The sequence below is a fragment of the Aspergillus sydowii genome (genome assembly GCF_001890705.1).
Source record: "Aspergillus sydowii CBS 593.65 unplaced genomic scaffold ASPSYscaffold_1, whole genome shotgun sequence".
Lineage (NCBI taxonomy): Eukaryota > Fungi > Ascomycota > Eurotiomycetes > Eurotiales > Aspergillaceae > Aspergillus > Aspergillus sydowii.
The window spans coordinates 4,096,462-4,111,119 of NW_024467859.1; the positions used below are offsets into that span (position 1 = coordinate 4,096,462).

Below are 14,658 nucleotides of genomic sequence, written 5' to 3' on the forward strand. Positions count from 1 at the left end.
GAAAATTACGATAGAACAGAGCTGTAAATGAGTTGTAGAATAGATAATACAGAACCCAACCCCTCAGTTACTTCTACTTTGTGCAGCAGCTATACTTGTGGGCATGGTACTATACAGGCGATCGGCGCAGGAGGTATCCGATACTTGGCAGAAGCTCCGGCAACAGGATCGTCCTTCGGACACTCAATCGCAACTCCACCTTCAGGCCAAACGTCTCGATCCCTCCACCACATATTATAATAGTATATATAATGGCCCGGCCAACAACCCAGCCCCAAGCCAAATCTCGCTGGATCATTCTCGCCGTCGCCTCCGGCGCATTTGCCGCGTTGAATGGCCTTTTCGCAAAGCTGTACTGTTCCCAAAAGGAACCCCCAAATAAAGGGTTGTTAAACATGTACTAACATTGTGAATGAACAGTACCACAGACGAGCAGACGACCTCTTTTGCAAATGCAATTCTGTCTATCTTTGGCGCGAGCGTCGATGATCATCCGTTTCTCCTTCTTGTTGTGAGGGGGGTGAGTCTTCCTTGCATTTATATCCCACCATCCCCTTTTCTTTTATTCTACTATCATCCCGCATGGAGGAAAAGCTAATAAAACACAGATCTGTCTGGGCTTGAACGTTCTCTGCAACGTAATAATGTGGGCGCTGTTCACGCGAGCCTTGACGGCGGCGCCGTCAACAACCAAGGTGTCGATTACGAATACGTCGGCTAATTTCCTCGTCACGGCGTTCTTGGGAATGGCAGTGTTTCAGGAGAAAGTCGCTGGGCTATGGTGGTTGGGTGCGGCGATGCTGGCCGCCGGCGGGATTCTTGTTGGAATGAGGGAAGAGTCAGCGTGAGCCTTTCTTTGGGTATGATGGCTTTGCTTATTTACTGGATTTTTTTGGGGTCGCTGGTTTGGTCTCTATAGTTAGAATATAAATTACCATGCGTTTGGACCGTAGTCCGTCTATCATTGTATAGTATACATCGCAAATTCTAGTGCATTTAATGTCTCTCTTCCAACTCGACCATGCCGTCGTCATCGTCATCCTCTGTCCCGGCTAATATGGTAGATGGAGATCGATCCTCTTGCGGGATAGGCCTGACATCTCGTGGTCGTCCCGACATCTTGGAGAACTTGGATCCGATATTCTGCATAAAGTTCCAAATGCGTTCTTCTAGCGTATCAGTGTCCTTCACGTTTTGGTACGCTCCCAGAGGAAGCTCAGCTTGCTGTGTCGCCGCCAGTGCTTGCTCCTCGGCCTCTACCTTAAACTGATACTTGAGGCAATCCTTGACGGTGACGAGCCCAGCAACTCGCCCACGGTGTTCTACCAGAATAACACGTGGTCCCATCTTTTTGAAGATCTCCATAACAGTCTCTAATGGTAACCGCGGGTGAACAGTCAGTGGAGTGTGGTCGACATATCTGCTAAAGTCCACAAAATTGGACCCGGAGCTGCTCTGGATATTGTCAAAAGTATCTGGCGCTAAATGTCTGCGAGAGGCGCGACGAGCCACCGAAGCCTCCGCTGCTTCCTTTGTGAATACACATTGAGCGTTGGGGGAGATCATGCCTTCCATCCTAGCTCGATTAATGGCGTAACGCAGCTCTGTACGGCCAATGTAACCGACCAAAGTTTTGTTTGAGCGGTCTTCAACAATGGGAAACCCCTGGAATTTGTTATCGCTCAGAAGATGTTCTGCTTCGCGCAAGGGGAAGTCAGATTCCGGAAGAGAAAGAGGATCGCTCGTCATGGCATGTGAAACAGGAACATTGAAGACGTGATCTTCCTTATTATCAAGGAATGGGAACCCGTTGGCCCAAATCATGCGGTCAGCTATACCGCCGTTTGAGAAGCGATCACTGACAGCCTTCGTTACACCAACCACGATCTGGACACGTTAGTCAGAGCAAAAATTAGGAAATTATATTGCGTACCATGGTAGGAAGAATATAAGTCAAAGCCCCAGTCAATTCGAACATGATGACGGTCACCGAAATAGTCAAGTGCATTATTCCACTCAGAGCGGCACCCGCGCCTAGAAATGCGTACGTTCCCGGAGTAATACAAGGAACATCAGGTTCGCAAGCTGAAAAGAACCTCGAATCTGGAAAGGATTCATGTAGTGCTTGGACCATGATACCGACCATGCGGCCAAACGATGCCCCGACCGCCATTGATGGAACAAAGATCCCAGCGGGTACCTTGCAACCATAGGATATTATCACCAATAATATCCGTAAAACTGTCGCCGTAGCCAGGGACGCAACTGTTGACCAACGATATTTGGCTCTACTTCATTAGCAAGGTAGACAACTGAGATTGAAGGTACTCACTGGCAAAGTCCGTGGTAATCATGGTCTCCTTCGCACTCCTGGAACAGAACTTCCATCATTTCTGTCATGTTGATTTTCAAGAACACATTCGGGAAACAGATCACTGCCGTGATTGCGGCTAAGACAACAGATTCGACCACAGCATGTTGCGAGAGGTATTTCTTCCTGAATGCTTGAACACGGAGATTCCACTTAATCACTAGCGCTCCATACAATCCACCAAAGACAGCAATAATGACGAAAAATAGCAACTCGAAGAAATGCCAAGTCCGGTCATACTGAACTTGAAACATGACAAGTTGTCCGGTTCTGAAGGGGTTCATCACCTATGGGACTTAAGTATATGCTCAGCTGAGAAAAAGGTTGGGAATGGACAAGCATACGGACAATACCCCAGTCGCAACCAAGGCACAGAAATAGCTCCGCCATAAGGTTTTCAGTGGGAAATAAGACGCCATTTCCTATTTCAGGTCAGAGATAATGTTTCAACGCCAAAACAGGTGCACATACCTCAAGAGAGAATAGTACACCACCGATTGGACTTCCAAAGGCAACAGCAACACCAGCTGCCGCAGTTGCTGTCAGAACCTCCCTAGTCTTCGATGAACTCCGCTTATATTTGGTAAAAAACCGTGAGATAACGTTTCCTGCGCAGACAGCAAAGTGGACGCTTGGCCCTTCTTTACCAACTGACAGACCGGAAGCGATAGCCAACGGGAGGGCGATTGACTTGATCAATAGCGTCCACCCACCCAAAAAGCCTTTCATGACGAACCCCGCAATGATGCATTTTATCTCTGAGATGCCTGATCCTGCGGCATAGGGCGCGAATGATTTGACTAGTTTCGCAGCTATGAATGAGAATAAAACCTGTCAAAGTCTTAGCGGTTACTTTGTCGTGACGGAGAAGAGTTCGAAGTACCGCATAGAAAACGTATAGGACGTAGTTCACAATCCAGTAAGAAGTCCAGCTTCTCCACTCGGAGCAACCTGAGATAAACAGCCAAAGTGAGCTGGGTACTTAGATCAAAACGAACGACTATACATACCTCCTTCCGCTCCCCAGCAACAGAACGATTCGTTAAGATAGAATGCGCTTGTGCAATAGCCCAACTTGACATCCGACAACCACTCGGTAATAATATTCAACACTGCTGATATCAACCCAATGGCTGCCCCGACTATTGTGATGACAAGCCATGCTTGTCCAGCGTCGTAAGACTCCCGTACTTTATGTCTCCATTTAAATGCGCCCTCTTTCTCCCAGAATCCGGAGCCGTCCTGCCGCTTTATCCGCCGCCGCGCTTGCTCGTGTACCGCATCCTGGACCCAGTCGATGGTCGTAAAATCTTCGTAGCGTTTTATCTCACTGATCTCTTCTGTGATCACAGGAGCCTGGCCATTATTGTCCGTGGGCGAACGTGGAGCTTGTGACGAGGCTGATAAGCCCGAGAACCTCCTCCAAAGGCGGTTCTCAGGCGGGTCGGAGGGGGAAGCAATGGGGGACAATGAGGCGGGCATCGAGCTTGTAAGCCTCATTTGCACCGGTACTGAGCGAGCATACCTGGGTAGTTGAGCTAGAGGTATATGACTTTTTGAATAGTGCACAAACTGTCCTGCGTTCGGAAACGTCGACTGGCGGTCGATTGGAAACGCGGCTACCACGTGAGATAAGGAGAGCCGAAACGCTTATCGCGTCAAAGCGCTGAGTGTCGAGCATGAAGAGAAGTAACTTTGTTGGTGTTCAAGAAATAATAATAATAAAGAATTTACATAGCCTTGGGCCGACTTTATTTAGTCGTGATATTATTCCCACCGACCAATTCTGGCTGACAATTGACCCCGGATTGGAACTATTGGACCCTCCATTGTCCGCCACGCGATATCGATGCGGCACGCGCGACCATATCTTCTTCATCTTACCACTACCATTGAGTCAGAACCCACGCGTACCCTCGAGGGATCGAGCTCTTTCGAACATTTCGTTAATTTAACCCGGTTTTCCCAATAGTCAGCCGTTACAGTTTATCCTCCCACCCCGCGATGCCCATCAAAGATACCAAACCCACGTCCGGGTCCGATGCGTCGCCTGAAATCACTGGCCAGAGCTCACTTCCAAGTACGCACAATATACCGCTGGTATTTCTCTTGCTAATCTTATCATGTAGTTTCCCGTATAAAGAAGATAATTCAGTTGGACGATGATATTGTTCAGTGTTCGAGCAATGCGACATTTGTAGTCGCGATGGCTACTGTACGTGATTGTCATTTCAAAGTTATCGACCTTGTCAAACTAACCAAACCAACCCTCTCAGGAGCTCTTCATTCAATATATCACGGAGCAAGGGCATAATGTCGTCAAATCAGAACGGAAGCCACGGAAGACTATCCAGTACAAGGATCTAGGTACGCGGGTCTTGATTAATTACCGGGCAGTGCTAATATCGCCCACTATAGCGACGGCTGTTTCGCGAATAGACAACCTCGAGTTCCTAGCCGATGTTATACCAAAGACGACGACATATAAACAGTTCAAGGAGAAGCGAGCGAAGGAAACGGCCAAGGAACTTGAGGTCGAAAAAGGACAACGCACGTTAAATGGAGCATTGCCGCCGGTCGCTGATGTGGTCGAGGAGACTGCGAATGGGAAGGAGGATCCCTCACTGGCTCGAAGTTCAAGACCCCCAACCGTTACGATGCTGGTGGACGGTGCTGTGGACTCGCAGGCTAAGGATGACGACGTGGAAATGGCGGATCAATGACTGGGTTAAAGAAAAGCGAGCGGGAGCAACTCCAGGAGTTTTTCGGGGCTTTTATTTTGGGTTATGGGTTGCTTTAGCTTGTATAATAATCTATTACTGTCATGTCTGGTATGGTTTTATGAAACGTTCCATGATAATCGTATGATGGTTCCGAGTCTGGAAATTTGCTGCATTACCACCAACAAATCCCACATTCCGCCATCGTCGGTTCCAATTGAGTAGAAAAAGTCAACATCATGGGCCAAAGCAATAAATCGTAGATTTCAGAATAACCAGTGCATGAGGAGTTGACGTTGATTGTGGTGGTTTGGGGGTGGGCCCAGCGACCAATCAGGAGGCGAGTATTTCCGAATCGCTTTTCGTGAAAGCTCGACCTGAAGCCGGGAGGCCGTCGGGACTTCGACCTCAGAATTCCTCCCTCATCCGCTTCTCTCTACGTCCCATCCCCCCTCCTCCCCGCCTCCATCGGTCGTTCTAATTGCAATTGATCCGCAATTGCTCTCTCGCCATGGCTCTCTCCTCCGCTTCCGGCTCTTTGCTGCGCGCCTGCGCCCGCCAGCAACTGTCCACGACTTCCCGCGCCGTCGTCGCCTCCCAGCAACGAAACGGCTCGACTTTCGACAGCCCGTTCACCCAGAAGGATACCACCAAGATCCCTGATTTCAGCAAATACTCCTCCAAGAGAGCTCCTCGGTCCAACCAGGTTTTCTCCTACTTTGTCGCTGGTACTATGGGTCTGGCCTCTGCAGTCGGCGCCAAGGCCACTGTCCAGGGTAGGTGTTTCTGAGCGTTTGATATTTGGAAAGGGACAGGGGGGGAAAAGGCCATAAATTTAAAAATATTTTGGAAGTGACGCCACGGAATAAGAGATGGGCTGGTTTGTTTGCGTCAAGAGTCGATGGGCTGACATGCGACTTTGCGATAGACTTCCTTGTGAACATGTCCGCCTCTGCCGATGTCCTTGCTCAGGCTAAGGTTGAAATTGGCCTTGGTACAATTCCTGAGGGCAAGAACGTGCGTTTAATCCGACTTTTTTTGTAGCCTTCTGGCTGCAGCTTCTCGCATGGAGACTAACTTAAAACCCACAATAGGTCATCATCAAGTGGCGTGGCAAGCCCGTTTTCATCCGTCACCGTACCCAGGATGAGATCAAGGAGGCTCAGGACTACGACTGGAAGACTCTCCGTGACCCCCAATCTGATGAGGAGCGTGTGCAGAAGTCCGAATGGCTTGTCATGCTTGGTAAGTTGGGAGGCAGTGTCACATGGGCATTTGCTGCAACTGATTGCTAATTTTCCTCACTGTTAGGTGTCTGCACCCACCTTGGTTGTGTCCCCATCGGTGAATCTGGTGACTATGGTGGTTGGTTCTGCCCTTGCCACGGTTCGCATTACGATATCTCCGGCCGTATCAGGAAGGGCCCTGCCCCTCTGAACCTCGAAGTTCCGCAGTATAACTTCCCCGATGAGGAGACGCTTATCATCGGTTAAGCGAGTATACGTCAGTTTCGATGTCGGCGGTTGAGCGATGGACACCTGAGGGGGAATTTGGCAAAGGTTTGTGTTTTAGATGATTCTCTCTGTTATGTTAAGATTAGAGGGACCGTGTTTTTATATTGACTCACAAAAAAAGAGCCGCCTGTTCTATTATTCCAAACCCTGCTCCGCTCATAGAGCCTGTACACTCACTGCTCATGCGGGTCTTTTCTTGCGGTATAGACTATGTTTCTCACTCCTCCCCGTTTGCTCTTGTGGGAAGCATGAAACTGGACCCGAGGCGAGGGGCGATGGACAAATGTCGCTGAAGTTTTTGGGTCATGTATTCTAATCTACCTTATCTCCTTTGTTCAATCGAGCTTTGCATTATCGTTAAATTGCAGGTCCCTTGAGCCTTTGGCTCTCTGGTTTTGTAAACGTTCTATACATACTATGATGCACATCACTATATGGCCTATGGTTTAAGCTCGTTGAGTGAGTCCGTCCATGGCCTTGGTATTCGCGATTTATATGCAGTCTTTCCGTACTAGGCTCATGCTTGCTGCTTGGGAGCAGGGACTTGGCACTCCAGTATTTCAGCCTTGCGGCCCTTCCCTTTACGAAGGCAGCATAGAATCTCAGCCTCGTCACTGTTTTCCCATGTTGTATGCGATCTCGCAACCCTGCCATTAACACATCGTACCTGACCCAGTCAGTCTGTTTCGGCTCTCTACACTTTTGCCACGATGGCACTAGAAACATTCAACTTCTTCCAACGCCTCCCCTTTGACCTCCGTCGCGAGATTTACATATTGGCTACACCACCCCGCGTCGTCCATATCAAAGAAGATACGCAAGACCCGGGGCAATTTGAAGAACAATTCAGGGAAAGGGCCAACATCCACATCAACCCCGACCTGGCATACTTTGCTCCGAACTGGCGTCAAAAGATCCTCCCCGACCCCATCAAGCAACGAACATTAGAGGCTGTTGGCGTGAACAGTAGTCGTGGCGGGCCATATCAACCCTGGGAGCCGTCGGCGTCCACGCCGGAGATTCCTCTCAGATGGCTTCAGGATAAGCCCGGGATAGCGTCGCTGATCATGCGCGAGAACTCCCTGTATAGTGCTGCACCCGTACCACCTTTGTTACATACATGTTATGAAGGTCGAAGGGTGTTGATGGGCTTCGGATACACACTTGCTTTTGAAACACGCACAACCGGACCACGGACGTGGTTTCATTTTGGTAGGGACGTGCTGTTTATCGAGGAGGGGGATGCGAACACATACGGGGATGTGGATGGCATTCTAACAGGCTGTCAATATACGATTCTCGGCCAGTTTCACTCGAAAGATCTGAAACGAGTACGGAAGTTGGCGCTGGGGTCATCTGGGTCCTTTTTATTCCCTTGGAAGCGTTATGATTATCACTCCATGCTTGCACTCTCTGTCCGCCTATTTCCTGATCTCGAAGAGCTTCAGATTGCCCAATGGCGGCAAGACGATCTATTCCAGTGGCGTCATTATGGCAAGAGCAAAACTGCCATGCATCCATGGTCTAGTTATATCGATGATGACGTTGGCGAGCTTTACTCTTTACCCGTTGAGGAGATCGATGCTCTGCTGCAGCTACTTTCACTACCTGATGGTTTTCGATCCGACTTGCCAGTCGCTGGAGTCTTAGGTGAGGCTTCGAGATCATATCAGCAGCGGGCTGATGGTACTAGTGGTCTCCATTTCCTTGAATACGCGCAACAGCGTGCTGAAGACGCGTTAGCCGGGCAACGCGCCCTTTTACTGCAGAAGAACGGACCAGACCTTTCGACCTTTTCCTGGAAGATCCCGCGGGTGAAGGCCGTCCATATAATTCCACCGACAATGGCAGTTCTGCTGCAACAGGAACGGCAATTCGCTTGGGAAAAATTTCTGAAGATGAAACACAGTTGGCAGGCGATGAAGCATACCGGGAGAGCACACCCCGGCTCTATAAACGCAACTAGCGACTATCCAAACCATAATAACTATACGCATGACGTTGAGTTTGGTCCGTTCTCTGAGCTTCATCCAACTGATAGGCTTTATAAAGCCGCATATACATGCGCCAGGCAATGGTGGGCGGAGGATGGAGTACTTGCTGCACCAAAATATGAAGTACTGTTTTGAGCTCGTGCTACCATTCTACGAAGTCAGTAACAGAGCTTCACTCATAGGTAGTTTATAGCACTTGATTATTGTGAACTGTAGCTAGCATTTCCTTCCTAGTCCCTTGTCGACCCAAATTCTTAACCCCGGATCTCGGGGTCGGGGTCGGCCTCGGTCTCAACTCTCGGTGATTTCTATACTTTATAAATACGACACTGGTCATTTTGCGCGAACAATTCAAGCCAAAGGAATAGTTACCCTAACTTCATCCTACTCTTTTTCTCCATTTCCACCATGCACAGCTGCTCTGCATCCCCCACCAACTCTTCTTACTTCCGCAAGTCTTACCCGACATTTCCGAGATACCAAAGAATTGGAGCAGGACGATTTGCAAAAATGATTATTGTTGGGACATTAGGGTACCTGGCATTCAAGAAAGTCGCCCAGTGAGACTACCACTCATATTTTGGGAAATCATCTGGATTAATAGTGAGCTGACCGTTTTGCTTGCACAGTTCAGGCAGTCGTTCCACGAATATGAATGAGTAGAACCTTTAAAACGCCGGGTTTAGGTATTAAAGAACTTTACTTATTCTTATAGAAACTCGAATTAACGCATTGATAGGCTTGGGGGTATTGTTCGCTAGATAACAGGATGTTGTTCTATCTTTATAATCTTTATATACATGGAGACGTCGATACATTATGTACCGAGCCGGCTATTACTACAACTCAAAATTGACCCCGGCCTCTGCTCTATATCCTCAAAAAGGTGGTCCGTTTGTTCAAACAAAGGGGACCTGCTCCGAGGTGTAGGTGGCGCCCCAACCGAGCGCGTTGACCTCATTCTATGCAGTGCTTTCACGGTAATTGTCTGACCCGCCTCCGGAGACGCGAGTACCATGGTGCTTGGCGTAGTCGTTGGTGGAGGAGAGCGTGTAGATGAGCGAAATAGCGGGTGGATATTGCTTTCATCAGGCAGTTTCAGTTTTGGCGGTCTTGTGGTGACATCTGACTGCGCCGTGGAGGATGATATGGTTGATGAAGGGCGCAACATTACACTGTCGAGAGACCGTTTAATTTGTGAGCTGTGTCGTTGGAGATGTGATGATCTGCCCTGGTCTTCTTGACTGCGGTCCGCTCTGGTGCGCGTTGTTGCGCTCTCAGGATAAGAAACGAGTGCTGGGCCCAGATCAATGGAATTACGCTTAGAGTCTGACTGGGTCAGTGTCCCGCCGGAATACCGGGTTGAGCCTCGAGATGTGGCGCGCGAAGCTGATGATGGATGATGAGGCGTAGTGTCAACGGAGGGACGTTGTGATTCGACAATGGACGAGGCTGCATGCGATTTTTCTTTGCGTATCGATTCTGGCCGGCTCGGAGCTAATGTATTGAGCTCGTATGAGACCAATGCCGGCCATTGATTGCGACTTTTGTTACTGTTGGTCACAGTCGTCAACAGAACTCCGCATAACATTCCTTGAATGAGGACGGAGATTGCCCATAAGACACAACGGGCAACCAAAAGCGGCTGCCGGTGTGCAGAACTATCTGGTTCTTTTGTCTCGGCCACAGATTGCATTGTGCTCCATACTATGGTCCCGGCCGTTATCCCAGTCGCAATGACTAGATACACAATCCCAGCAATGTAGGTTGTCACTCTCCAGCCTTTCCGTGGTGTCCTAGCACTGGCTTTCGACTCGCTCGCCGAGGTCAAGATCAAGAAAATGATCACGGAACAGCTGATAATGCTGAGACTAACTGAGACTGCCTCGGTCAAAGAAGTATGCGGCATTGAGCCTCTCGAAGACCCATAGCACACGCCATTAATGATGGTGACTATGACGGTTGACAGCAATGACACCCCTCCCAACAGGTAGGCCGGGGAGGCCGTGAGCATGGTGGAACCAGAGTGCCGTGGAGAAACGAAAAAGAGCTTTGCGCGTTCGAAATAGTGGCACGATCCTGAGGCTGTCAACGTGAAGTGAGGCTCTGTGAACCTGATGAGCAGGCGGGATTCTTGTAACTCCTGGCGATTAGGGGATGGATATTGGTTCAGCGTAAGGAAGCCAATGAAATAAAGACGAAGTATGGAAGTTGAAGAAACAATTTGCTGAAGAGGTTGGCAGAGTATGAGAAGAAGTCGAGCAGTAAGGTGTAGAGAACAACACGAAGGAACCACTATATGTATATCTGAGTGGGGAAACGATAGACCCAAGAGAGATTTCAGGGATATGCTGGGTTAAGAGAGAAGCCCGGTGATTAAGAATCGGGTGTATCAAATAGCTAGTGGTCCTGTGGGTTAAGATACAACGAATACGGAGGACCTACGCGAAGAAATAATCGACTGTAAACTCTGTGGCGAGTAGCGGCGCACGGAGTATGACTCAAAATACTATCAATACCGAATATAAGACCAAAAAAATACAACGGGCTAGATCTTCGTAAATCGTCAACAAGTGAAGAAGACCCGGGGTTTACCAATTCGGTAGGCATTGATCGAAAACATTACAATCCTGCCCTGGTCTTCCGTCCTGTCACTGTATAATTACAGGGGTCGCTTCTTGATCACAAGGTATTGAGTTGTGTTTGGCAGTCAAGACCTGAGCCACCTGGTGCCACTTACTGGCACTGAGGTCTGCAACGGACTCAACAACAGAACCCATGTATTTTACACCGAGATGCCGAAGAGTCACCTGTGCCTGACATGCCTAGACCGCAAGTAACTGTTTAGGGCTTTTGCATCCATGGTCTGAAGGTCAGTGATTGGCGGGGAGCAATGGAAAGAAGCTGTTCTTGCATGGGACGGGTCTTGCCAGCGAACAATTTGTCAGGGTCTGTTTTGTCCAGTTAAATTTTAACGTGATGATCTCCAATACTCAGGAACCGCCTCCAATAATGGCCGTCAATTGTGATCAAACACGGGACCCATGATGCGTTGGAACCAGTAAATCTCCGGTCCACAATGTGACGTGTCCATAGGTAGAACACTTGGGGACAAATTACCGCCAGTTTGGGTACCAACAATCTGAGTTTTGAGAATCACCGACATTTCTCGAGCTTGTCAGTGTTCAAAACGAACTGCGGAGCGAGGAATGTACACCGTAGAAATGTACACCGTAAGAATGTCTTTATAACAAATTCCAAGGCCCGACCCAATATGGGGCGACTAGGTCGGACGGATTTCTCGTCCATAGCTCTCACTATGTGACAGATCCATAGGATATGTCCACCATACCACAGATCAAAGATCAGCTTGTTACCAAAGTTGACCGGTTCGTGCAAAATGTCGGATACACCGAAGCACAGGACACTACGAAAGTACCTGACAGCGGCGGCAACCAAGAGTGGATGATGGAGGCTGCTGTTCGCTCGGCTACGTGTCCGAAGAATTATGCCTTCCTTCCTGCCCTCGGTTTTCTGGCTCTCGGAAGAGTCTCGCAAGACATTGAGTGGGAAACCTTGTCTTGCCGCCTTTGGGATACAAGTCTTGCAACGGAGGTAGAAAGGACATGCTGTCTGCTGATGGCTAATGGCTCTGCCTGAGGTTGTTATACTGGGCCACGACCACAGAGAAGGGGGGGGAAATGAATCCAGGCTCCTATGATCCGTCTTGGACTGAAGGCCGGGGTGCCCCGCGAGGCAAGAATAAAATCTGCAAGGAAGCAAAGAGTACCCGCCAACAGTCTTTCGTCTATACAGGGACGTAATCACGTGAGCGTCCAGCGCAGGCAAGTGGCAGTGCGCTGAGAGCTGTGGCAGGTGGTCCGTGGCTTGTGAGGGGCTGCCGCCTGCTCGGTGACCGCCTCCGCCCGCTGCTGGCAGTTCCTCCATCTCCTCCCAGCTGCCATCATAATTTATCATCGTCACTTGCTTTTCTCGGCTCATTTGCAGACTTTGAACCTCGTCCCTTCTGCGCTTTCTTTCTATCTATTCCTAAATAAGCATAACCTTCACCGCCGAACCCTAACCCTTGTCCCATCGACCTACACCTGGTCTTCTGTCTCCCCTCCCCCACTTCCAGCTATCTACGTTCCTCCGGTGGCGCAAGATGAAGCTCACATTCAAGGTACGTGACCTTATTATACCCTCACAAGACTGCGCAACGTTCAACCTGACATCTGTTTTCACAGGATTTAAAACAGCAGAAGTTTGTGATTGATGCAGAACCATCAGAGACTGTAAGTCGCCTTATCCCGAGCTTCAGAGGCGATGTCAATGCGGGGCTAACCCAAAGTTTAGGTTGGGCAGGTGAAGGAGAAGATTTCTTCGGAAAAAGGATGGGATGCTCCTCTACTGAAGCTCATCTACTCTGGTCAGTCAATTAGATCTGCAATTTGTTGGTGTTCGGCTCTAACACTATGGAATTTACAGGGAAGATTCTTCAAGATGACAAGACGATCGAGTCATACAACATCGAAGAGAAGGGATTTATCGTATGCATGGTCTCTAAGGTAATTCAACGTCTCCTGTCTTTGTTCCATTTTCTTCCCGTGCTAACCGTTTCTTGTTTAGCCCAAGACCCAGCCTGCCTCCTCACAGGGTCCGTCCACACCATCTAAAGCAGCGACTTCAACTCCTGCAGCGCCTCCTGCCCCCGCACCATCTGCGAACACATCCACGTCCGCTGCTGCCGTCCCAGCAACTCCGTCTCCAGCTTCTTCCGGAGCCGCTCAGCAAGGTGGAACTTCTTTCAATGATCCTTCAGCGCTACTGAGTGGCTCGCAGAGCGAAGAGGTCATTTCCCAGATGGAGAATATGGGTTTTGAGCGAAGTGACATCAATCGTGCAATGAGGGCTGCGTTCTTTAACCCAGACCGAGCCATCGAGTATCTTCTGAGCGTAAGTCCAATTCATGATCATATTGATGACCTAGTACGTTAATTCCTTCTCTTCCAACAACAGGGTATTCCTGAAGATATCCAACAAGAACAACAACAGCGATCTGCAGCTGCCGCCCCTACTGCCCCTCAAGCCCCCTCTGCCCCCGCCACCGGAGCTACACCCGCTGCATCTGGAGAAGACGAGCCGGTCAATCTCTTCGAGGCCGCTGCTCAGGCTGGGAATACTGAAGGTCGGGGTGGTGCTCGGGGTGCATCTGGTGGTGAAGCCCAGTCGAACCTTGACTTTCTTCGCAACAACCCCCATTTCCAGCAACTTCGCCAGCTAGTGCAACAGCAACCCCAAATGTTGGAGCCAATCCTTCAGCAGGTTGGCGCCGGCAACCCCCAGATTGCGCAGCTTATTGGACAAAACGAGGAGCAGTTTCTTCAGCTACTGAGCGAAGAAGATGACGCCGCAATTCCCCCGGGGACAACTCAGATTCATGTCACAGAAGAGGAACGAGATGCAATCGAACGGGTATTTTACTTCCTGCCACATCCTTATATCGACATTTAGCTGACCTAATCTTAGCTTTGCCGACTCGGATTTTCGCGGGACCTCGTTATTCAAGCTTATTTCGCCTGCGATAAGAACGAAGAGCTTGCGGCAAACTACTTGTTCGAGAACTCCGACGAAGGTGAAGATGCATGAAACAATCATTCGGTCCCTCATGAATCATTATGTGCCGCTACTCTTTTAGTTACATATCTATTCCCCTCTCATAATGAGTACCGCTATTCCGCTATTCATCCGGCTCGTCTTCTCTCATACTTTGCCATAGCGGCTGGATTAGACCAGCTCTTTCTGCACCTAGGCCTTCTAGTACTTGTACCATGGCCGCTAGTAACACGGCTGCTCTTTTCCCTTTTTTTGCCATGTACCTAGGACCAAAAAAAAAGCCAATCTGACCGAATTACTCGTTAAAAGGGATTTATGTAGAAAAGACCTGACCATGGCCGTACGCGAACTACGCTCATTAAGCGGCTGAATTCCGAGCGAGCTAAAGTTTGAAGAGATGTGCGAAGTATTTCCTAAAGTATAACCAGAAGTTTAAATTGAAT

General features: G+C 49.2%; 7 protein-coding genes across 7 annotated transcripts; 5 read left to right on the forward strand and 2 right to left on the reverse strand.

Moving 5' to 3' along the window:
- Positions 1 to 251: 251 nt before the first annotated feature.
- On the forward strand, positions 252 to 848 carry ASPSYDRAFT_54242 (uncharacterized protein; the record flags this gene model as incomplete). Its single annotated transcript, XM_040848822.1, has 3 exons — positions 252 to 352; positions 421 to 520; positions 609 to 848. 3 exons carry the CDS (start codon positions 252 to 254, stop codon positions 846 to 848), a joined length of 441 nt encoding a protein of 146 aa, XP_040708647.1.
- On the reverse strand, positions 697 to 4,110 carry ASPSYDRAFT_350271 (chloride channel protein). The gene is made up of 7 exons (XM_040845304.1): positions 3,382 to 4,110; positions 3,255 to 3,322; positions 2,843 to 3,202; positions 2,716 to 2,793; positions 2,333 to 2,658; positions 1,934 to 2,288; positions 697 to 1,887 (listed from the first exon to the last, which is right to left on the reverse strand). The coding sequence occupies exons 1-7, from the start codon at positions 3,869 to 3,871 to the stop codon at positions 997 to 999; spliced, it is 2,568 nt and encodes an 855-aa protein (XP_040708648.1). The 5' UTR covers positions 3,872 to 4,110; the 3' UTR covers positions 697 to 996.
- A 265-nt stretch (positions 4,111 to 4,375) lies between these two features.
- Positions 4,376 to 5,094, forward strand: ASPSYDRAFT_84833 (histone-fold domain-containing protein; the record flags this gene model as incomplete). Its single annotated transcript, XM_040851428.1, has 4 exons — positions 4,376 to 4,451; positions 4,501 to 4,586; positions 4,648 to 4,738; positions 4,790 to 5,094. The coding sequence occupies 4 exons, from the start codon at positions 4,376 to 4,378 to the stop codon at positions 5,092 to 5,094; spliced, it is 558 nt and encodes a 185-aa protein (XP_040708649.1).
- A 508-nt stretch (positions 5,095 to 5,602) lies between these two features.
- On the forward strand, positions 5,603 to 6,584 carry rip1 (ubiquinol--cytochrome-c reductase catalytic subunit RIP1; the record flags this gene model as incomplete). Its single annotated transcript, XM_040840992.1, has 4 exons — positions 5,603 to 5,867; positions 6,020 to 6,108; positions 6,186 to 6,336; positions 6,403 to 6,584. 4 exons carry the CDS (start codon positions 5,603 to 5,605, stop codon positions 6,582 to 6,584), a joined length of 687 nt encoding a protein of 228 aa, XP_040708650.1.
- Positions 6,585 to 7,315: 731 nt separating this feature from the next.
- Positions 7,316 to 8,734, forward strand: ASPSYDRAFT_84835 (uncharacterized protein; the record flags this gene model as incomplete). The annotated part of the gene is made up of 1 exon (XM_040851429.1): positions 7,316 to 8,734. The coding sequence occupies one exon, from the start codon at positions 7,316 to 7,318 to the stop codon at positions 8,732 to 8,734; it is 1,419 nt and encodes a 472-aa protein (XP_040708651.1).
- Positions 8,735 to 9,416: 682 nt separating this feature from the next.
- Positions 9,417 to 10,613, reverse strand: ASPSYDRAFT_139055 (uncharacterized protein; the record flags this gene model as incomplete). Its single annotated transcript, XM_040840904.1, has 1 exon — positions 9,417 to 10,613. The coding sequence occupies one exon, from the start codon at positions 10,611 to 10,613 to the stop codon at positions 9,417 to 9,419; it is 1,197 nt and encodes a 398-aa protein (XP_040708652.1).
- A 1,899-nt stretch (positions 10,614 to 12,512) lies between these two features.
- On the forward strand, positions 12,513 to 14,610 carry ASPSYDRAFT_348522 (putative UV excision repair protein (RadW)). The gene is made up of 7 exons (XM_040845288.1): positions 12,513 to 12,782; positions 12,847 to 12,894; positions 12,956 to 13,028; positions 13,088 to 13,167; positions 13,229 to 13,555; positions 13,619 to 14,074; positions 14,129 to 14,610. Exons 1-7 carry the CDS (start codon positions 12,765 to 12,767, stop codon positions 14,246 to 14,248), a joined length of 1,122 nt encoding a protein of 373 aa, XP_040708653.1. The 5' UTR covers positions 12,513 to 12,764; the 3' UTR covers positions 14,249 to 14,610.
- Positions 14,611 to 14,658: the final 48 nt, after the last annotated feature.

What these genes read in the sequence shown, in the direction of transcription:
- ASPSYDRAFT_348522 (XM_040845288.1), top strand. An exon ending in ACTGAAGCTCATCTACTCTG is followed by an intron (nt 13,029 to 13,087) that starts GTCAGTCAATTA and finishes TGGAATTTACAG; the next exon opens with GGAAGATTCTTCAAGATGAC. An exon ending in TCGTATGCATGGTCTCTAAG is followed by an intron (nt 13,168 to 13,228) that starts GTAATTCAACGT and finishes TTTCTTGTTTAG; the next exon opens with CCCAAGACCCAGCCTGCCTC.
- ASPSYDRAFT_350271 (XM_040845304.1), bottom strand. Translation starts at nt 3,871, where the DNA reads ATGAGGCTTACAAGCTCGATGCCCGCCTCATTGTCCCCCATTGCTTCC. An exon ending in TTGCGACTGGGGTATTGTCC is followed by an intron (nt 2,659 to 2,715) that starts GTATGCTTGTCC and finishes TAAGTCCCATAG; the next exon opens with GTGATGAACCCCTTCAGAAC. An exon ending in GATTACCACGGACTTTGCCA is followed by an intron (nt 2,289 to 2,332) that starts GTGAGTACCTTC and finishes CTAATGAAGTAG; the next exon opens with AGCCAAATATCGTTGGTCAA.